The following is a 24,291-nucleotide window of genomic DNA, read 5'->3' on the forward strand; positions in this document are numbered from 1 at the left end:
CTGTGTTCCAGGCTGAGAAGGAGACAACTTGCCTGAACTTGGAAGCTGCTCTTAGGTAGCAAGGACAGGCTATGGCAGCTGCCTTCCGAGCAGTCTGAAAAACAGGCATTGATGGTGGCGATGGGCCAGGAGAACGGTGGAACACGTCAGGACAGTGCTGGCCTGAAGCTCGTCAGCAGGCTGTCCTCCTGGCTGGGTTTGGCCGCGAGCGACACTGGCACCGGTAGGCAATGGGGTGAAGTTCAGGATGGGACTTTCAGTGACCGTGCACCCCATTGCTTGCTGGTGCCGGTGCCAGTGTTGAATCTGCTCGGAAGGCAGCTATCAAGAAGTGAAACCAGGCAGGACAATTAATCATTGGAATAACTTGCCTTCAGAAGTTGTGGGTGCTGCAACACAGGTTTTTAAGAAAAACTGGGATATCCATTAGTCTGAAATGGTATGGGGTTTCCTGCTTGAGCAGGGAATTATAATCTAAGACCTCCAAGGTCTCTTCCAACTCTGTTATTCAGTTATTTCTACTCTAGTTATATCATTTCCCAAAGGCCATCACTCTGCTAAACAAATAATTCCCTCAACACCGTCAAACTATTTACTAAATCTGCACTACTATTAATCTTCTCATTGTTCCCATCACCAATCTCTTTCCACTTATGAGTGTATGACTATAACTTTGTTGCTGCAATCGTTATGATTTTATATTGATATATTGACCATCATTTGTGCTGTAAATGTTTTTTGTTTTTTGTTTTTGTTTACATTTATATCCCGCCCTTCTCCGAAGACTCAGGGCGGCTTACAGCATGTAAGGCAATAGTCTCATTCTATTTGTATATTTACAAAGTCAACTTATTGCCCCCCCAACAATCTGGGTCCTCATTTTACCTACCTTATAAAGGATGGAAGGCTGAGTCAACCTTGGGCCTGGTGGGACTAGAACCTGCAGTAATTGCAGGCAGCTGTGTTTTAATAACAGGCTATCTTACAGCCTGAGCCATCACGGCCCCTGTTGTACCCCAAGGTACAATGTTGTACCTTGATGAACGTATCTTTTCTTTTAGGTACACTGAGAGCATATGCACAAAGACAAATTCCTTGTGTGTACAATCACACTTGGCCAATAAAATTTAAATTAAATTAAATTAAATTAAATTAAATTAAATTAAATTCTATTCTATTCTATTCTATTCTATTCTATTCTATTCTATTCTATTCTATTCTATTCTATTCTACTTGACTTATTATTTGTATCGGGAGTTAAATTCATAATTGGGCTACAATAATAAAGACAGTCAAAGTAAAACCAGTGAGAGACATTATTTTCAACATATTTTAATGCAAAGCACATAGACTATTTTTTTTACATATTCTTAATTATTGTAATTCAATATTCTGAGAACTAAATGGTTAAGCTAAAGATTTTGAACAACATGGCCAAAATGAACAGTCAATTTGCCAATCAATTTATCCACTATCAATATTTTAGAATATCAAGGACTATCTAATTGCTTATTGCCATCTCCATCTCCACATACAAAGAGCTATGTGGCAAGTGAAAAGTAAAAAAATCAAAAAAAAAATCTATGAACTAAAAATAATAATTAAAAATACATTAAAAAGAAAACAAAAAAACAAATAAACTTAAAGGGCAGACTCAATGGACTAATAGGTCTTTTTCTCCCATAGTTTTCTATGTTTCTATAAAAGTACATTTTCCCACAACCTACTCATAGTTCTGATTCATACTGTCATGTATTGATGAAACATTTGTATCCATTTAGACCTAAACTATGACCTGCTTTTAGGTTTCACAATCTTCACTCCTATCCTCTTAATCTTTGGGGTGGGGTGTCTATCATTCATTTATTTATTTATAGTGCCTAGCTGCAAAGTTGTGAGTTTTCCCTGTGTCTTTGATTTCCTAGATATTTTATCTAACAATAAGTATCCTTTTTCCTTAAGCAGCCTAGGAAATAATCATATGGTAGAGCAAAGCTTAATTGAGCCAAATTCTATGAATTATTCAGATCTTTGGGAATTAGAAGGGATTTACTTCGAGTAATATTTACTGGATACATTACTTAGAGGAAGAAAGGCTCCATGGAATTAATAAGCAATTTGAACTTCATATTCAGAATTATTTTTTTATTAACTGTTCCTTTTTATTCAAATCAGGTCTCACAATAATGATATAGCATTTGGGGGGAAAGATGCAGCCCAGTAATCCAGCTGCTGAAGCCAAAATGGAGAAGATCTCCACAGCCACCATGTATTTCCCCTTGGTACTCAAATAGGTTGGAACAAAAGATATCCAGACACTACAAAAGACCAACATGCTGAAGGTGATAAATTTGGCTTCATTAAAGCTGTCTGGTAACTTCCTAGCTAGGAAGGCCACAGTGAAACTGACAGCAGTCAAGAACCCCAGAAAGCCAAGTACTGTATAAAACATTGTGGTTGAACCTTCATTACATACTAGGACAATTTCTTCAGCCATGGAGTGCATGTCAGAATCTGGGAATGGGGGAGAAATTGTCAGCCACACAGTACAAATGGTAAATTGTGCCAGGGAGCAAAATAGGACAATAGAAAAAGCCAGCTTATTCCCCACCCATTTCCTCATTTTGGAATCTGGCCTGGTGGCCATGAAAGCAAGAACAACAAGGATTGTTTTCCCTAATATGCATGAAAGGGCTACAGAGAATATGATGCCAAAAGCAGCTTGTCGCATGAAACATTTTGTTTGGTCAGGTTGCCCAATGAAGAGCAAACTGCAAAGGAATGAGAGCAGGAGAATAATGAGAAGAATGTAGGTGAGGCTCCTGTTGTTGGCTTTGACAATGGGGGTGTCCCTCTGTTTAATGAAGATCCCCAGCACCAAAGCTGTGATGAAAGAAAAGAAGAGACTAACACTGGCCAAAGTGATTCCCAGTGGCTCGTTGTAAGACAGGAAGGTGGTTGTTTTTAGAATACAAAGATTTTTAGCCTGGTTTGGATATTGGTCTTTTGAGCATTGAAAGCAGTCAACCGCATCTGGAAAAAAAAACACATCATAGTCAATTTCAAGAATGCTCAGTTAGCAGAACTGGGAGTTAGTTATTGGGTTTAATTTTTTCTAATTAAATAATGGCTATTTATATTTAGTGTGGTTCTGTAAATAAAGGGCCAAAAGAACGAAGCTAGGGCTAGCTGGTAACATCGGAGAGGCCCCCGAGGCCAAATAAACAGCAAGACAATTCCATACAGGAGGCTAAGAAGTCTCTCTAGCGAAAAGTAAGCAATAAATCTAACTAATGGTTAGAAACAGCTGGGAAGTCAGAGTGAGCCGGGAGTGAGCCAAGCTACCGCTACAAAGGGAGGAAAACTTTTTGAGAGCTGAGGAGGTGAGCACATGGAAGGAGAAGCTCCCGCTGGCTGCTCTGAAGAACCCTAATCCTTTTCTGCCCATCTTGCAAGTCCAGAATTGACAAATTCATTGTTTTGTTTGATCGGGTAGAGTCTACCCGATGGAGGAGGATCTTAATGCACAATTAATTGAAAAATTAAAAGGAAGTGAATATGGACTGCAACTCGATGAGGCCACAGACAATAATAAGGACACACACTTGATTTGTTATGTACGGTTCTTAGATGGTAATTCAATCGTTGAGGACCTTCTCTTTTGTAAAAGTATTACTGGAAGTACAAAGGCTCAGGATTTGTTCAAGATCCTGAATATATTTATGGTTGAAAATAATTTAGACTGGACAAAGTGCATTGGCGTCTGTACTGACGGTGGTCGTTCGATGTCCGGCTCTTATGGAGGATTGCAGGCGCTTATTTGAAACAAAGCTCCAGATTCAGTTTGGACCCATTGCATCATTCACAAAGAAGCACTTGCATCAAAGTATATAAGTCCTCCACTAAATATAGTTTTAGAACGTGTGGTAAATATAGTAAACTATATAAAAACACGGCCACTAAAAGCAAGATTTTTTAAAAGAATGTGTGAAGATATGGGAGGTGAATACTTCTTTGTTGTACTACTGCCACTCACGATGGCTTTCTCGCGGGGGTGTATTGTCTCGTACGTTCCAATTACGGCAAGAAATATACACTTTCCTTGAAGAAGAAAAACATGAGTATGCCAAACACTTTGTAGAAACAGACTTTTTGATTAAACTCGCATACCTATGTGATATCTTTGAAAAGTTGAATGTGTTGAATCTCTCTTTACAAGGAGGCAATATGCACATTTTAAAGTTAACAGAAAAGATTTCAGCTTTCAGAAAAAAATTACAGCTATGGAAACTAAAAATTAATGAAGATGATCTTAATGATTGCTTTCCCTTGTTGCACCAGTTTTTAACCTCCAATGAAATCAGTTTGTCTTGCAATTTAAAATCTCTTTTTGAAGATCATTTATCTCAGCTTATCAAATGGTTCGAAAAATACTTTGAAGCAGATAACATTGAAAAATTTACTTGGATTCAAGACCCATTTAGAGCCAAAGCTCCATCAGAATTTACCTCTACAGAAGAAGAATCTCTTATTGAGTTGTCTTGCGACACAACATTGAAGTTAAAATTTGTTAGCATGGAACTTTCTGATTTTTGGATATCAGTAAAAGAGGAATACCCACTGCTTAGTTGCAAAGCCCTAAGAATATTAATTCCTTTTGCAACGTCCTATTTGTGTGAAGCTGGGTTTTCGGCAGTCACGGTAATAAAAAGTAAATATCGCTCAAAAATTAACGTCGAGCAAGAAATGAGAGTCGCTATTTCCAATTTTATTCCAAGATTTGAGAAGTTGTGCAGCAAACAACAAGCCCATCCATCCCATTAATAATTTTAAATCATTAAACGATGTTCAATAAATTGTGAATTTAAAGCTCGTATTTAATTTATTTTTCAATTAACCTAACCTTAACGATCTAAAAAGTAGATTTCCAAATCCTTAAAAAGACAAAAATTTTAAAAAAAATCGGATGTACCTATTAAGGGAGCCGCGGAAAAAATCCGAAGTGTTATGGGAGCCGCAAACCGAAAAAGATTGGGAACCTCTGGGGTAGACACTTTGGAAAAGTGTCTAGCATCCCTTGAAGAAAAGAACAAAACTCAGAAAAGTGAAGCACCAGTATCCCAGAATCACAACACAGCTCAACAACCCAAGCCGCAGGAAATCACTAATCCTGCTAGTAACATCTCCATCCTTGTCAAAGACCCGATTAAACGTGTACAGAAGCATCCCAACACTATCTTCTTTGGACCGGATGACACCAATGAATCCGACGACATCACAAAGCTTCGCAACGTCATCAACAACTTCCAGGCATCAATCATCGCTCTTGATGAAATCACTGATGTTTCCTGCAATGGCCCTGAGTTCAAGAATAGTGACGGCTCAATGGCCTCACGCTTCTGCAGAGTTGTTTGCAAAAACGAAACCAGCAAATGCAAATTCATGTCCACAATAAACTCACTCGCCAAAAGCTGCACAAACTATAGGAAACTTTGTTCATGGCCCAACCTGTCCATAGTGCAACATGCCCATGCCCACAAGCTCTGCTTGGAGCTCAAAAGATGCCAGGACCAAGGAGAGACTGACCTGTATCAAACACAAGATCAGTGGCCCACATCCCAACAACAGCCCCCCACAATCAACCAAAACTAGGCATGCATGCCCCCAGTTTCCTCCAGATCCACCACTAGGGGCCTAAAATGCAAACTACTTAATTCAAGAAACCTCGCAAACAAAATGCCCAAATTCCTCCTGCTTCTAAGTGGGCCCCTATTCGACCTTATTTTTATCTGCGAGACGTCGTTGCGAGATGTGGTATCCTTTCCAGACTTCATTATTATAGCAAGTGACTATTACGTTTTCTGGTTTGACCATGAAAATCATAGAGGGGGTGGTGTTGCTATCTTCTATAAAAAGTCCCTAGGTGTGAAAAAGATAAATGTTACACAGGAGCTTGTTCTTCCTGAGACCATTGTCTGTGAACTGTCCCTAAATACCACAGTTCATTTCTTATTATGTTATAGAGCCTCCGATTACAACCTCAGTCATACGAACAAGCTAACTGCACTACTAACATGGGTATCCCCTTATCTTTCTTGGTGACCTCAATTTGCTGTTTATTAATTGGACCCTAAATGAATGTATAACTGAACCTATACATGCAACCCTGTACAATGCTGTTACAACTCTGGTGCTGGAGCAGTTGGTAGCGAACAACACTAGGCTCAACAATTGCTTAGATCTCATTTTCTGCAATAGCTTAAACTCAATTTATGGCCTACAAGTTAAAGAACCTTTTTCAAACAGTGATCATAGCATGATTGATTTTTGTCTCAATTTGTGTCCTTGCAAAAAGGGTCATGATGATGGAACTCCAAATTATAACTTTAAAAAAGCCAACTATGATCTCATAGCTGCCAACCTTGCATCTCTTAATTGGCACTTTCTGTTCACAGGTTGTATAACTGCAAAGGCCATTATAACACCTTTTTGCCCAAAGTTAATTGAGTCATTAATCTATACCTACCTAAATTAACTCCAATGCCAAAAACAAAAACAAATTACCCATAACAATAATAAAGTTACAATCTAAAATAAAATCTCTTTGGCAAGAAAACAAAACTGACTATGTAGCCAACTTTAAAAACTGCTACAAAGCCTTATGCTGCCATATAAAGGCTGAATGTACCAATCACCATTGTAAGCAGGAGGAAGAGCTGGTAAACTTGAACTCTTCCCAAGCCTTCTATAATTTCATAAATGCCAAACTTAAAGACTCAAAAACTATTCCATCCCTAAAAGGGCCTAACAGGGGAGACTGTAATGATGAAGCTGCTAAGGCCAATCTCTTCAATACATTCTTCAGTTCAGTCTTTGTCAAAAGCAATGACTGCTGCCCCCCCCATTTCCTAGTTGTACCACAACCAATTGTAATATATTGATTTTACAGTAGATAATGTTGAAATAGCACTACGTAACCTAAAGCTATCTCTATCTACTGGCCCTGATGGATTATATGCCTACTGTTTGAAAAAGCTTGCCACTGCCCTAGTTGAATCTCTATGCACGATCTATGAGGTATCCTTAAGAATCAGCTCAATGCCCGACCTATGATCATTAGTCACAGTTATACCTGTCTTTAAAAAGGGGAATCCTACTCTAGTAGATAATTACAGACCAATCTCATTGTGTTGTGTCACCTGTAAAGTTATGGAATCAATTATAAACCAATCCATCACCCTCAACTTAGAGACAAAAAACCTGCTATCTAACAAGCAATTTGGTTTTACAAAAAAATTGTCCTATAATCTGCAATTCCTACATTGTAGAAACATTTGGATCACACGCCTTGACCAGGGTAAAGCAATAGATGCAATTTACATAGACTTCTGTAAAGCCTTTGACTCAGTGGTACATGACAAACAACTGTCCCTTACGCAGGGATCTGGCATCTCCAGATCCCTGCACAAGTGGATAGCCATGTTTCTGTCCAACAGGCAACAAATAGTCAAAATAGGGAGGACCCAATCAAATCCGGCACCTGTTAACAGCGGTGTCCCCCAAGGCAGCATTTTAGAACCTACATTCTTTCTGCTTTTCATCAATGACCTATGTGAACATACTAAAAGCAACTGTATCTTCTTCACTGATGACATAAAATTATTTAACACTATTGACTGTGCTGCTGCCTTACAAAGCAACATTGACTATGTGTTAGAATGGTTGTGCATTTGGCAACTCCAAATCTCAACTAATAAATGCTCTGTCCTGCACATTGGCCAAAAAAAAAAAAAAAAGTCAGGAAACCAAATACAAGTTGGGCAGAAACAATCTTGTAGATGACCCTCACTTTGTCAAGGACCTAGCAGTACTAATCTCAAACGATCTAAGTCCCAGAACTCACTGTAACAGCATTTCCAAAAAGGCATTAAGAATTTTTAGCCTAATCTTTCAAAGCTTCTTTTCCGGTAACATTGTACTGCTAACTAGGGCATACAAAACCTTTGCCAGACCAATTCTTGAATACAGCTCATCTGAGTGGAATCCACACTGTATTAACATGATTGAGTGGGTCCAGAAGTATTTCCTGAGAAGAGTACTCCACTCCTCTACTCATAATAGAATCCCTATGTCACCAGACTTGAAATTCTGGGCTTGGATAATCTGGAACTGTGCCACCTGTGATCTGATCTAAGCATAGTACACAAAATTATCTGCTACAACATCTTACCTATCAATGACTTCTTCAGCTTCAACTACAATAATACATGGGTAAACAATTGCTACAAACTGAAGGTAAACCGCTCCAAACTTGATTGCAGAAAATACACTTTCAGCAACAGTGGTCAATGGCTGGAATGCTCTACCTGACTCCATTGATACATCCTCAAACACTCACAGCTTCAACCTTAAACTGCCTACCATGGACCTCACCCCATTCCTAAGAAGTCCATAGAGGGGGCGTCCACCAGCATGCCTACCATCCCTGTCCTACTATCCCCATTTATCTGTACTTACTTCCTTTGTTTATGTTTATACCTATACCTGCTATCTTGTACATGTTTGACAAATAAATAAATAAATAAATAAATAAATAAATAAATAAATAAATAATTTGCTGATCTTGTGATACATATATTGTTTTTGGTAACTTTTTCATTTTTAGTATTTATATAGCTTTTATCAACCTTGAAGCCATTTTGGAGAATCTTCAGGGTTGCAATAGTGAGGCTGGTTGGAGCTGTGGGAATGGCAGGGGGGAGTAGAGATAGCTGGGGACTTGTAGCCAAAATAAAATTCTTTCTCTTGGGAATCAAGGATGTTCTCACCAGGTGCTGGGGTGGCGTGGATTGAAACCAACTGGAGTTGGGTCTGTGATCTGGTTGGACCTTGTGATGCAGGGGTGGGATTCAAAAATTTTAGCAACTGGTTCTCTGCCCAGTTGCTGGATGTGTGTGGTCATGGTGAGTGTGGCCTACACTGCACCACAGTGGGGATGCATTTTTACCATCCCCAGGCTCCAGAGGCTTTCCTTGAGCCTCTGGGAGGGCAAAAACGGCCTCCTCTGGGCTCTGGAGGCCCTCTGGGGGCCAGAAACAGGCCTGTTTCCAGACTTCTGGAACTTCTGGGAGGCCCAATTTTCACTCTCCCTAGGCTTTGGAGACTTTCCTTGAGCCTCCAGGAGGGCAAAAACGGCCTCCCCAGGGCTCCAGAGGCCCTCCAGAGGCTGGAAATGGGCCCATTTCCAGATTTTCAGAACTTCTGGGAGGCCTGTTTTTTGCCCTCTGAGAGCCTCCGCGCGGGTCCTGCACTTACTTGGCATCCAAAATGGGCCATGTGGAGACTCCTGTGAGGGGAGGGGCAGGGTGGGAGGGGAAGCCAGTCTTTGCAACTACCAGTTTGGTAAATGAGATGTAAAATTAGTATCTGGTTCACCCAAACCAATCCTGGCTGAATCTTGCAGGGTTGTGCTGAGGAATTTGGAAGGTATCTGCACGATAAAATTGCTCAGATCTGAGACGGACTGGACGCAGATTGGGTGAATTCAGGCGGGGCGACGGAGGCAGGTCTTGAGAATATTATTTGGGCGGAGTTCGACTCTGTGACTCCCAAAGACATGGACAGGATACTGGGAAGGTTGAATGCCACCACATGTTTATTGGACCCGTGCCCCTCCTGGCTGGTGCTGGCCACTCAGGAGGTGACACGAGGCTGGCTCCAGGGTATTATAAGTGCTTCCTTGGTGGAGGGAGTCTTCCCAGCCGTCTTGAAAGAGGTGGTTGTGAGGCCCCTCCTTAAGAAGCCTTCCCTGGACCTGGCTGTTTCGGCTAACTACCCTCCGGTCTCCAATCATCGCTTTGTGGCGAAGGTTGTGGAGAGTGTGGTGGCTTGTCAGCTTCCCCGGTACCTGGAGGAAACTGTTTATCTAGACCCGTGCCAGTCCGGCTTCAGGCCTGGGTACAGCACGGAGATGGCTTTGGTCGCATTGGTCGATGATCTCTGGAGGGCACGGGACAGGGGTTGTTGACCTGTTAGATCTGCCAGCAGCTTTTGAAACCATTGACCATGGTATCTTGCTCCGACGATTGGAGGGTTTGGGAGTGGGGGCCCCTTTTTCGGTGGTTCTCCTCCTACCTCTCTGACCGTTCGCAGACGGTGTTGACAGGGGGGCAGAGGTCGACCGCTAGGCAACTCACGTGTGGGGTGCCTCATGAGTCGATTCTCTCGCCCCTCCTGTTTAACATCTACATGAAGCTGCTGGGGGAGATCATCCGTGGTTTCAGGGTAAGTTGTCAACTGTACGCTGATGACACTCAGCTGTACATTTCCACCCCAAACCACCCCAACAAAGCCATTGATGTGATGACCCGGTGCCTTGAGGCTGTTCGGGTCTGGATGGGGATGAACAGACTCCGACTCAACCCATCCAAGATGGAGTGGCTGTGGATACCTGCATCCCGACACAGTCAGCTGATTCCATCACTGACTGTGGGGGACGAATCGTTGGCCTCCAGGGAATCGGTGCGCAACTTAGGCGTTCTCCTGGATGTATGGCTGTCCCTAGAAGATCATTTGATGGCCGTCGCCAGGGGTTTTATCAGGTTTGCCTGATTTGCCAGTTGCGCCCTTTCCTTGATCGGGACTCTTTGTGCACAGTCACTCATGCCCTCATTACTTCCCACCTGGATTACTGCAATGCTCTCTACAAGGGGCTCCCCTTGAAGAGAGACTCCAGCTGGTGCAGAATGCGGCCGCGCGGGGGATAGAGGGAGTGTCGCATAGCTCCCATGTAACATCTCTCCTGCGCAGGCTGCATTGGCTACCGGTGGTCTTCCAGGTGCAATTCAAGGTCCTGGTTATCACCTTTAAAGTGCTCCATAGCATGGGACCAGGAAATTTACAGGACCGCCTGCTGCCGCCAACAGCTTCCCATCGTCTGGTGCACTCTCATAGGGAGGGCCTCCTTGGGGTGCCGTCGCCAAACAATGTCGGCTGGCGACCCCCAGGGAAAGAGCGTTCTCTGTGGGAGCTCCGGCTCTCTGGAATACACTACCTGTGGGGCTACGTCTTCTCCCTGATCTTCGGACCTTTAAACGCGAGCTCAAAACTTTTTTGTTTCACCAAGCAGGGTTGGCTTAATGATTTTATTGAAGGTTTTTAGTGGGGTTTTTAGAATTTTTAGAGTTTTATATTTCTATTTTAATTTGTTTAGCATATTTGAAACAGATTTTTAACTTATATTGTATTTTAATTTTTTTTTTTTGGATTTATGTTTTACTTGTGCTGTACACTGCCCAGAGTCTTCGGAGAAGGGCGGTATAAAAATTTGAAAAATAAATAAATAAATAAATCTCACCCCTGATGTCATGGACATGTGGACTGGGGGAAAGGAACTCTGAATTTAATTTGGGTGGGAAAAACCTCAGGGCCTTCAGAGTTGGGTTTTCACCAGATGTGCCAATATTACATGCCTAATAAATTTGGACTTTGAGGAGCACCTTGGCCTCGGAGTTTGATTGCTTGGAATCTTGACAGCTATATCATCGGTTTGATCACCACATTGTAGAAGGTTTGGAAATAGATAGAATAGAATAGAATAGAATTTTTTATTGGCCAAATGTGATTGGACACACAAGGAATTTGTCTTGGTGCATATTTATTATTATTATTTATTATTATTATTATTATTATTATTATTATTATTATTATTATTATTATTATTATTATTATTATTAATAATAATAATAATAATAATAATAATTTATTTATTTATTTATTTTATTTTATTTATATATTATTTATGCTCTCAGTGTACATAAAAGAAAAGATACCTTCATCAAGGTGCAACATTTACAACACAGAAAAGAAGACGGAATAGTTTTGCACAACACAATTCTTACCTGTCTCGTTTGAAATTTTCCCTTTTGCACATGGAAGGCAAGCATAATATAAAATGGTTTCCCTTCTATTTTCATCTTCCTCCATCCAGAATAGCAATGGTCATTGCAAGCAGAAAGAGGTAGAATCTATCAAGAAGTGAAACCAGGATTTATTAAAACTCAAAAGTTTCAGAACATTCTACTTGAATGTCTTTCAAGAATTGATGGGAAAGTAAGAACAACAATTTCACCATTCTTCCTGTCATATTGAACATAAAGGGGAAATTGGCAGGATCCTCCTCCATTATCCTCCTCCTCCTCCTCCTTCTCATCATCTTCATCAGAGTTGGAAGGATCTTAAAAGTACAAGATGTGAAAGTACACCTTGGGTACTTTTATGGTTAGAAGAAGAAAATGTGTTTTGTACCTTACTTGAGAGCAAACGGAATAACAGAGTTGAAAGGGACTTTGGAGGTCTTCTAGTCTCTAAATTAGAGATGCTAGTACATCCAAATTTTGTCAACCTGGGAAAAGTAGTCAGATACAAGGCGATAAATGAAAGAGGGGAATTAAAATCTAGAAAAGAACTCCAAGATGAAGGGGTAGAACTGGAATAATAGGCATACCTAAAGATCAAATCACATTATATGAAGTATAAAAAGGAATGGGGTATTAAAAAAAGAATTGATGGCATTAGAGAAAATATTATTAGGAACGGATGAAAAGGCGATAAAGAAAATTTATCAGCATCTATTGGAATATAAAATGGTGGAAGAACAAGTAAAGAAAACTATGGTAAAGTGGGCCCAAAATTTTAGTTATAGTATTAAATATAGATAATTGACAGGATCTATGGAAGAGAAACAGGAAACTGACCTTGGCCACTGCGTAAAAAGAAAATTTGTATAAAATGTTTTACAGGTGGCACCTCCCGACCACAAGATTAATGAAAATGAGCAAGAAATTATCATCACAAGATTGGGAATGCAATTTAGTGCCAGGATCTTTCTACCCCATGCAAAAAAGCTAGGGAGTTCTGGCACCAAATTAAGGCATGGCTGGAGGACATATTAGAACAAAACATAGACCTAAAACCAGAACTATTCCTACTAGGAATTATAAAAGAGAATTATAGCAAAGAATCAATATGCTTAATGCTTCATGTGATAACAGCAGCAAGGTTGGTTTATGCACAATACTGGAAGAAGAAATAATAAGGAAGATTTTGACTTGCGCAGAAATGGACAGGCTGACACTAGAACTCAAAAATAAGAATGCAACAGAATACTCTAAAATCTGGAATAAAGTGTATTATTGGTTGGAAAGGAGAAAAGGAGTTGGAACAAAAAAGATTTAGGGTCTGTAGAATTAATACTGGATAGTATTAATAAATGTAAATAGTAAACAAATAATAAATAGATAGTAAATGAAGACAAGGGATATATATATATATTCTGAGGTTTTCACGGGTGTTTGTATGTAGGTCTTTGGTTGTTCGGGTTTTTTCCCGTGTTTCTGTTGGTTTGTCCGATGTATGTGGTGGGGCAGGCGGTGCATGGGATTTCATATACTCCTTGATTTTCTAACTCAATTTTGTCTTTGGGGTTTCTTAGGATGGTGGATATTTTTTGGTTTGTGCAGAATGCTGTCTTGATGTTGTGTTTGTGGAGGATCTTGCTGATTCTGTCTGTGGTGCCTTTTATATATGGGAGGAGGGCTGTGCTGGTTTCTTGTTCTCTGTCTTGGATTTTAGTGGGGTTTCTTTTGGATTAGGTTGGTAATCTTTTTTTCGACTGAAGAAAAAATGCTTTTAAAAGTAAAAAAACCTCTGATGATCGCACGCTCAGCTGGGCATGGGAGGGTCCAGGATTTTTGCTACCAGTTCTCTGAACCACCCGCTGCCATCACTACCAGATCGGCAATCTGGTCTGAACCAGGAGCATTTCACTCCTCGTTCATACCTATACTTGTTACTTTATACATGAATAGAATAGAATAGAATTTTTTATTGGCCAAATGTGATTGGACACACAAGGAATTTGTCTTGGTGCATATTTATTATTATTATTTATTATTATTATTATTATTATTATTATTATTATTATTATTATTATTATTATTATTATTATTATTATTATTATTAATAATAATAATAATAATAATAATAATTTATTTATTTATTTATTTTATTTTATTTATATATTATTTATGCTCTCAGTGTACATAAAAGAAAAGATACCTTCATCAAGGTGCAACATTTACAACACAGAAAAGAAGACGGAATAGTTTTGCACAACACAATTCTTACCTGTCTCGTTTGAAATTTTCCCTTTTGCACATGGAAGGCAAGCATAACAGCAAAATGGTTTCCCTTCTATTTTCATCTTCCTCCATCCAGAATAGCAATGGTCATTGCAAGCAGAAAGAGGTAGAATCTATCAAGAAGTGAAACCAGGATTTATTAAAACTCAAAAGTTTCAGAACATTCTACTTGAATGTCTTTCAAGAATTGATGGGAAAGTAAGAACAACAATTTCACCATTCTTCCTGTCATATTGAACATAAAGGGGAAATTGGCAGGATCCTCCTCCATTATCCTCCTCCTCCTCCTCCTCCTCATCATCATCATCAGAGTTGGAAGGGATCTTAAAAGTACAAGATGTAAAAGTACACCTTGGGTACTTTTATGGTTAGAAGAAGAAAATGTGTTTTGTACCTTACTTGAGAGCAAACGGAATAACAGAGTTGAAAGGGACTTTGGAGGTCTTCTAGTCTCTAAATTAGAGATGCTAGTACATCCAAATTTTGTCAACCTGGGAAAAGTAGTCAGATACAAGGCGATAAATGAAAGAGGGGAATTAAAATCTAGAAAAGAACTCCAAGATGAAGGGGTAGAACTGGAATAATAGGCATACCTAAAGATCAAATCACATTATATGAAGTATAAAAAGGAATGGGGTATTAAAAAAAGAATTGATGGCATTAGAGAAAATATTATTAGGAACGGATGAAAAGGCGATAAAGAAAATTTATCAGCATCTATTGGAATATAAAATGGTGGAAGAACAAGTAAAGAAAACTATGGTAAAGTGGGCCCAAAATTTTAGTTATAGTATTAAATATAGATAATTGACAGGATCTATGGAAGAGAAACAGGAAACTGACCTTGGCCACTGCGTAAAAAGAAAATTTGTATAAAATGTTTTACAGGTGGCACCTCCCGACCACAAGATTAATGAAAATGAGCAAGAAATTATCATCACAAGATTGGGAATGCAATTTAGTGCCAGGATCTTTCTACCCCATGCAAAAAAGCTAGGGAGTTCTGGCACCAAATTAAGGCATGGCTGGAGGACATATTAGAACAAAACATAGACCTAAAACCAGAACTATTCCTACTAGGAATTATAAAAGAGAATTATAGCAAAGAATCAATATGCTTAATGCTTCATGTGATAACAGCAGCAAGGTTGGTTTATGCACAATACTGGAAGAAGAAATAATAAGGAAGATTTTGACTTGCGCAGAAATGGACAGGCTGACACTAGAACTCAAAATATGAATGCAACAGAATACTCTAAAATCTGGAATAAAGTGTATTATTGGTTGGAAAGGAGAAAAGGAGTTGGAACAAAAAAGATTTAGGGTCTGTAGAATTAATACTGGATAGTATTAATAAATGTAAATAGTAAACAAATAATAAATAGATAGTAAATGAAGACAAGGGATATATATATATATTCTGAGGTTTTCACGGGTGTTTGTATGTAGGTCTTTGGTTGTTCGGGTTTTTTCCCGTGTTTCTGTTGGTTTGTCCGATGTATGTGGTGGGGCAGGCGGTGCATGGGATTTCATATACTCCTTGATTTTCTAACTCAATTTTGTCTTTGGGGTTTCTTAGGATGGTGGATATTTTTTGGTTTGTGCAGAATGCTGTCTTGATGTTGTGTTTGTGGAGGATCTTGCTGATTCTGTCTGTGGTGCCTTTTATATATGGGAGGAGGGCTGTGCTGGTTTCTTGTTCTCTGTCTTGGATTTTAGTGGGGGTTTCTTTTTGGATTAGGTTGGTAATCTTTTTTTTTTCGACTGAAGAAAAAATGCTTTTAAAAGTAAAAAAAAAACCTCTGATGATCGCACGGCTCAGCTGGGCATGGGAGGGTCCAGGGATTTTTGCTACCAGTTCTCTGAACCACCCGCTGCCATCACTACCAGATCGGGCAATCTGGTCTGAACCAGGAGCATTTCACTCCTCGTTCATACCTATACTTGTTACTTTATACATGAATAGAATAGAATAGAATTTTATTGGCCAAGTGTGATTGGACACACAAGGAATTTGTCTTGGTGCAGATGCTCTCAGTGTACATAAAAGAAAAGATACGTTCATCAAGGTACAACATTTACAACCCAATTGATGGTCAATATATCAATATAAATCATAAGGATTGCCAGCAAAAAGTTATAGTCATACAGTCATACATGGAAAGAGATTGGTGATGGGAACTATGAAACGATTAATAGTAGTGCAGATTCAGTAAATAGTCTGACAGTGTTGAGGGAATTATTTGTTTAGCAGAGTGATGGCCTTCGGGAAAAAACTGTTCTTATGTCTAGTTGTTCTGGTGTGCAATGCTCTATAGCGTCGTTTTGAGGGTAGGTGTTGAAACAGTTTATGTCCAGGATGCGATGTTTGTTTGACAAACAAACAAACAAATAAATTCCTGCTTGTTTCTTGCTTCCTCCCTGGCTAGGCATTTCCCAGTCAGAAAAATCAATCACTGAATCAAATATAGGCTGACTGCTACCCAGATACAATGATTAGCAAATGGAAAATTGAAAATATGGACATGCCATTTAAGAAAATAGACGACTAAGGGGAAAATGTTATTTTTTTGTGGGGAAAATCAACATTCAGATAAATGGAACTATTTAACAGAAAAAATGAGATATATCTTATATCTTGTTATTACTGTGTGAATTATATGATAGCTTTAAACACTTTAGCAACATTCAAATATATTTTTCAACTAGATAAGCTTAAAATGACAGCAGGAATAGACAGCAGCTACTGGTTTAAATTCTGCTAAAACCATAAAGATTTAATGATGATGTATCAGTAAATTATTTTGCTATACAGAGATTTAAGCAGGGGTGAAATCCAGCAGGTTCTGACAGGTTTTGGAGAACAGATAGTGGAAATTTTGACTAATTCGGAGAACCTGTAACAGAAATTTTGAGTAGTTCAGAGAACCAGTAGTGAAAATTTTGAGTAGTTTGGAGAACCAGCAAATACCACCACTGGCTGGCCCCAGAGTGAGTTGGGAATGGAGGTTTTGCAATATCCTTCTCCCAGGAGTGGGGAAGGAATGGGGATTTTGCATTATCCTTCCCCTGGAATGGGGTGGGAATGGAGATTTTGCAGTATCCTTCCCCTGCCACACTCACCAAGCCACACCATGCCCACCAAGCCATCCCACAGAACCGGTAGAAAAAAAATTGAATTTCACCACTGGATTGAAATCTTTGTATTTCAAAATCTCTGGTGATTATTTCTTCATTTTTGCAGTTTTTGGCCTGACAACTTTAAGGGTAAGATCCATTTGAATAAACAATTCTGGGAACAAGAAGGAAAAGGGAAGAATATACAGTTTGAAATCTGAGCAAGAAATACCTGGTTAAACATGGTAGGCCAGGTGATGTCTTGTGCAGAAATGGTGAATAGCTGATCTGGAGAAGCCGCTGGGTCGATCTTTCCAACTTTTAATTTAACAAAGGTCTTGTTTGGGAATGTGACCCAGTTTAAAATGTCAAATCCAGTGTCTAAATCCCCATTTTCATTAAAGGAAATTTTCTCTCCTGCAGTGTTATTAAATGACATGGTTCTCAAATAGTGATGTAACTAAAATGAAGCAAAGATTGATTATTAAAAAAGGGGGAAGGGGATGGAAGGGAATGGGGACAGAGAGAAAGAAGGGAGGGAAATCAATTTCAATGGTATTAAGTTATGGATATTGATTTAATATGAGTTCATTAATAAATTAGTGTTTTTCAACCCCTCATCCATGTTTCTCACCTGCAACAGGTGTTTTGAACCTGTTCCAAACAGGCACATTTTGCAGCATCTTAATAATTTCCTCCATATTGTTGTATCATTGTTGTAGCCTTGCTACCTATTCACAGTTACAAAGCTTTCTCTAGGTCCCAAAAGGATATGGAAAACGGAGTAGCAGGGAACTTAAAATCATAAGGGCCATCAGTGTATCCATAAGAGTAGGACAGAGCATTGCATTAATGAGAAGAGTTCATTCAAACTCTTATTACCTGCCATGCCTTTTGAGTCAAAGACATTTCACTCCCAACTTCCGTCCTTGTTCTGTGTTTCGGGGAAAACAGGGCTTGTAAAGCATATGTCACAGCATAAACTGCATTGTAGATGCTGTAACTCTGTCCAGTCATGGTGGTGTCAAACACAGACTTAGGTAGATTCTCCAATCTCTCTTCTCCAGTGCACAGCTTCCCAGCATCTTCATCTAAATTATCTTTAGGAAAAGAGCATTCAAAAACCTTTTCCCAGAACACTCTCATTAAATGGTCTTCCGCTTCTGAAGTTGGATTTCTCATCTGAAGGAATTTATTAAATCCAGAAATCTCCTTGGAAGAAACTTCAAAACTTATAACACCATGGAAAATGTCCATAGCCATAGTTTTTTGAAAGGGAAGAGATGTAAATTCCATCTGGGCTGGCATTATCCAAACTTTATCTTTTCTCTCCATGTGTATATCATCAAAGTCTCCATAATAGGGCAACATTCTAAATAGGAAGGTGACTTGGTTTTCGCAATATGCGATAATGACATTGGTAGTGCTCTTCATGAGAGTAATGAACATTTTGTTAAAAACATTACTGGCTGCTGTGATAGCATTCGAAAACGTTTCCTGGGGCATCTCCCCCATGAACTCAAAGCAGATACCATGTTTGGAAAACAACGGAACAGCATTTTGAATGAATCTGTCTCCACTCTCATTACGTTGGAGAAACAGCCCAATCCATGTCCACCTAAAATACAACAGTAACTGGAGAATACCCACAATCTGTTGGTCTCCATCTGGGAAAAAGCGATGGAAGAAAGCAGCTTGTATCTTGTCATCTCTCATAGGAGAAGATCCATATATCAACTAAATGTAGGGGGGGAAAGGGGGGGGACATGATTTTCCAAATTGAAGTATTTATTATTTTTGAAAAATCTTTTCTTAATTCATGGTCTTTACTGTAAACATTAATGCAAACATTAATAGATATCTAATCTTGTTCATAAAAACCTGATGTTTACTATAGTAGTATAATTGCAAATATATATATAAAATTTACGGAACTATAAAATGGAGGAAGAAAAAGTTAAAGGAACAATGATTGCCTGTGCAAAATTGACTATAGACTCAGCATACAAAGAAAACCCACACAAAATGTTTTACAGATGGCATTTACCACCTGTGAGATTGGCGAAAATGTTCTGTAACCTATCCTCCAAATGCTGGAAATGCAACCAGACCCCAGGCACCTATTACCACATGTGGTGGATGTGCTATAAAGTAAGAAAATATTGGGAGAATATGCATAACTGGCTGGAAATGATAACTGAACAAAATATTGAGTTTAAACCAGAAATATGCCTGGTTTATATAATCAGAGGGTTATGATAAAGCGACCACATATTTAGTGTTTCATATACTAATGGTAGCAAAGATCACATCAGGGGTGAAATCCAGCAGGTTTTGAGAGGTTCTGGAGAATTGGTAGAGGAAATGTTGAACAGTTCAGAGAACTGGCAAATATCACCTCTGTCTGGCCCCAGATTTGGGTGGGAATGGAGATGTTACAATATTGGGAGGGAATGGAGATTTTACAGTATCCTTCCCCTGCCACACCCACCAAGCCATGCCCACAGAACCAGTAGTAAAATAAATTGGATTTCACCACTGGATCACATATGATAAATACTGAAAAACTATGAACATCCTACTGGACAAGCTTATCTTTCTTTTCCTTTACCTTTCTTGATATCAAAAACATTTATTATATATTTTATCATGTAATAGACATTAATAAAAACAATTAAAAGAAGAATGTCATTCAGGAAATGTTATAACCATCACAGAATTGACTCTCCCTAATTCATTGCAGTGTAAAAGCAGCTGAGGGGGGAAGGACTTTTAGATGGGCAAGATTGATGTCAATCATTTGAGGTAATCCAGACCATGAAACCACAATCTTGCAAGTCTGAAAGCTTTTCCCTACCACTGGTTTAATCTACAAAGTTACATTTAAGCAAAACAACACAAATCATCAACATGATGAATAATGTAGTGGCGACCATATGACATAGATATACTCAATTTGCTACTAAATCTGAATCCAAACTAATTAAAATGTTATGATTCTTTAACTTAAAAATACACTTAATAGTAATGTTAATATATTTTCATCAATTCTTTTTCTCACCATGTTTTAATAATAATATTAAGTATTCATGGACTTGATTAAACAATTCAATGTATTAGTATTTGGGAATATTTATCTTGATCTTTATATTACAGAATGACCCTTCCTTCCTTCCTTCCTTCCTTCCTTCCTTCCTTCCTTCCTTCCTTCCTTCCTTCCTTCCTTCTTTTCTTGGGCCCTGGTGGTTTGAGCTCAGATTTTTTTTTACCAGATCATTGTCTAGGCTACAGTTCTTCCTCCTATGTCTCAAAGTTATTGTCACAGCCCATGATACGTATTTCAAGAGCAAATCTTACCTGGGGCATCTTGTAGACATTCAAAACGTTTGACATGAAGGAACAGATGTGAGAGTTAGGTCCTGCAATAACAGATACTGCCCAGTCCTTAGTATCACACTTATAACTGGGGATAAATCTGCCCCGTGTCGAGAGAAGCTCCATTGAAGCCAAGTAGGTCCACCTTGCCATGAAATAACTGTTAGAGAGGTGCATACCCAGAGTCATGTTGAATAAAATGTGATTGTTTTCATTGATCTCCTTTACAGCAAAAACCAAGGCCAGGATATGTTGGTAGTTCTGTAGAAAAAATCTACACAGATACATTACAGAAAGAACGTGGCATTACATATATTTTATTTACAATTCTGCTAAATGCTAAGCAGATAAAAAACAGATTGCATAGTACCATGCAAGAAGAAAGCATGTAAAACATTATTTTTTGATGAAAGGGAAACTGGTCTTGGACAAAACATTATTTTTTTAAAGCCAGCTGTTATGATTTCTAAAAACGATTCACTAGGAAACTGATGGATTGCTTGAAGGAACATTAATAATAACATTATGATCTACCTGTAATTCTCAGACCAACTTCTAAATCTTGTATCTTTAGCTCTTCAATCTTTGCCTTGGATATTTTTATGGGAAGAGGAATAAAATGTATTTTAAACCTTACTTGAGAGCAAACAGAATAACAGAGCAAACAGAGTTGAAAGGGACTTTGGAAACCCTATGCCATTTCAGACAAATGGTTATCCAATCTCTTCTTCAAAACCTCCACTTTTGGAGGCAAATTGTTCTACTGATTAATTGTTCTCACTGTCAGGACAGTTGTCCTTAGTTCTAGGTTGCTTCTCTCCTTGATTACTTTCCATCCATTGCTTCCTGTCCTACATTCAGGTGCTTTGGAGAATAGGTTGACCCCTATTCTTTGTGGCATCACCTTTGATATTGGAACATTACTAACATGTTCTTCTTCCCATTAAACTAGATATACCCAATTCCTGCAACCGTTCCTCATATATTCCATACAAATGATGTATGGAACTCTTTTTCTGGAATCACTTATCTAGAAAAAGATGTAACAGTTTCATTGGGGCAGCCCCACATTTGTACTCCATACATGCTGAACAAATAAATTAAAAGTACTACATAGTGCCATTGTTCCCTAATATTCAGAGGAAAAATTAAACTGTGAAAGGTTGACATTTAATTAGCTATAAACGTTGCTTCAATAGTAGAGCACTAAAAATTCATCCTACAGAAAGAAAATGAGAAAAGCCCAATATAGAAATTGAACAAAAGCACTGGGGTAAGATCTGCCTTAAACATGTGCATATCTATGGGTGTTTGTAATTTATTTGCCAGGTAAAATGTATCAATGGAAATCCATTCCTATTATCTTAAGAATGAAGGAACCAGGAGAAATAATTTGTGTTGCAAGCAACACTACTAATTAACTCAGTCCATCTTCTTAGAGAAAGATATCTGGTTTGAGACATGCTACAGCTAAAAAGAGAAAGTCTTTACATGAACTCATCAACCAAGTCTTCAGATGGATGTCTCTTGAATTCCAGTTGATCAGACATCATGTAGAACTGAGAGATTATCGCAGCTATCATGAAATCTCCTGGCAGAAAATATTTGTGCTTAATAAATGGTGGTATCCCCACGGCACATTCTTTGTGAGAAGTACGAGAAATAAGGCATGTTACCCCTGGCAACAGGACTGCTATTACTGCCATGAAACATACAATCTCTTTCAAGAAGATTTTCATCACCAGATATGAACCAGGTCCATCTGCAACAATGAAACTTTAAAAAAAAAAGAAGCTCTCATTATTTAGAATTGTCTGCATATATATTTTTTCTCTGATTGTGACATTTCTAGCCCTCTGGTTCCACAAATAATAGCCACCTTTCAGTCTTCACCTGTTTTTGGGGGAGTTGTCCCTTGGACATCCCTAAGGATTTGAGAAGAAGTTGCATTACTGAGTCTCTGCTTGTAATTAGAGAGAAATAAGAGAAATCGATGGCTGTTCAGTGAAGCTCCTTAGAGATTTTGAGTAAGAAATAGAATGATGACATCCATGGGCCCAAAAGGTCCATAACTGCCAATTATACAGGAGCTAGAAGGGAAAAAAAACCCAATTCCAATGAAAAAATGTCATTAAAAAAAAACATTGTGCTAATTCTGTGCCTTTAAAGATGGCATTTTCTGGGACAATAGAATATTGTCTCCCACCCTGATGAACTATTGGAAGCACATTAAAAAATGACTGATCCAAAAAGTCAAAGATAGGTGGACCCAACCTGTGGTAGACTTCCCCAAACACCCCTTTATTCTATTGAGGAGGTCTTTAACTACTTTCAGTTATTTTATTTATAGTTCAATTTTATCATGAAGCTTGGTTTATTTTTAAATAATTTTTATTAAACTTTTAACTTTTAAAAACAAAACAAAGAAAAATACAACAAAAAACCAAAACACATTAAAAACACATAACAGACATAACATTACATATTTTACAGCTTGCCATATTGACATAAATATATATCATCGGTTCTTATTCAATCGTTCCTCTACATGCTTACATTTACTTTGGTATCTATTTACCAATCCGTCCTTATCCGGTTAACACAATTCAATGGTTTACACTTTCTAATTTTAACTTAATTAGGTTAACATTCCAATTTCTTATTTTGATTTCTTTTTTTCTAACCAATTATATAATTTATTCCACAGTTTGTGGCATTCCGACTCTTCCCTTTCCTTAATTTCTAGCGTCATCTTGTCCATTTCTGCACACTGTAAGATTTTTTGGATTATTGTTTCCTCTCCTGGAACATTGTTTTGTTTTCATCCATATGCAACAGTGATCCTTGCTGCCATTAATATATGAAGTATTAGGTATTGCAAAGATTTGTCTATTTTTGGGTTAATTATTCCTAATAAATAGAGTTCCGGTTTAAATTCCATTTTTAGTTGGGTAATACCTTCTAGCCAATTTTTGATTTTTTGCCAAAAAATTATTATCTTGGGGCATATCCACCACATATGGTAGTATATGCCTAACGTATACCCACATCTCCAACAATTTGGTGGTGAATTTGGGAACATTTTGGCCAATCTCGCTGGTGCCAAATGCCATCTATAAAACATTTTATACAGATTATTTTGTAGGCTATCAAGAAGTGAAACCAGGCAGGACAATTAATCATTGGAATAACCTCCAGAAGTTGTGGGTGCTCCAACACAGGTTTTTAAGAAAAACTGGGATATCCATTAGTCTGAAATAGTATGGGGTTTCCTGCTTGAGCAGGGAATTATAATCTAAGTCCTCCAAGGTTTCTTCCAACTCTGTTATTCAGTTATTTCTAATCTAGATATATCATTTCCCAAAGGCCATCACTCTGCTAAACAAATAATTCCCTCAATACCGTCAAACTATTTACTAAATCTGCACTACTATTAATCTTCTCATCGTTCCCATCACCAATCTCTTTCCACTTCTGACTGTATGACTGTAACTTTGTTGCTGGCAATCCTTATGAGTTATATTGATATACTGACCATCATTTGTGTTGTAAATGTTGTACCTTGATGAACGTATCTTTTCTTTTATGTACACTGAGA

General features: G+C 38.4%; 1 protein-coding gene across 1 annotated transcript; it reads right to left on the minus strand.

The window, feature by feature from the left end:
- Window positions 1-2,137: 2,137 nt before the first annotated feature.
- Window positions 2,138-22,432, minus strand: LOC131197926 (vomeronasal type-2 receptor 26-like). The gene is made up of 6 exons (XM_058182429.1): window positions 22,185-22,432; window positions 20,676-20,853; window positions 18,201-19,055; window positions 17,551-17,778; window positions 14,188-14,314; window positions 2,138-3,033 (listed from the first exon to the last, which is right to left on the minus strand). The coding sequence occupies exons 1-6, from the start codon at window positions 22,430-22,432 to the stop codon at window positions 2,138-2,140; spliced, it is 2,532 nt and encodes an 843-aa protein (XP_058038412.1).
- Window positions 22,433-24,291: the final 1,859 nt, after the last annotated feature.

This window comes from Ahaetulla prasina, chromosome 4, assembly GCF_028640845.1.
Source record: "Ahaetulla prasina isolate Xishuangbanna chromosome 4, ASM2864084v1, whole genome shotgun sequence".
NCBI classification, from domain to species: domain Eukaryota; kingdom Metazoa; phylum Chordata; class Lepidosauria; order Squamata; family Colubridae; genus Ahaetulla; species Ahaetulla prasina.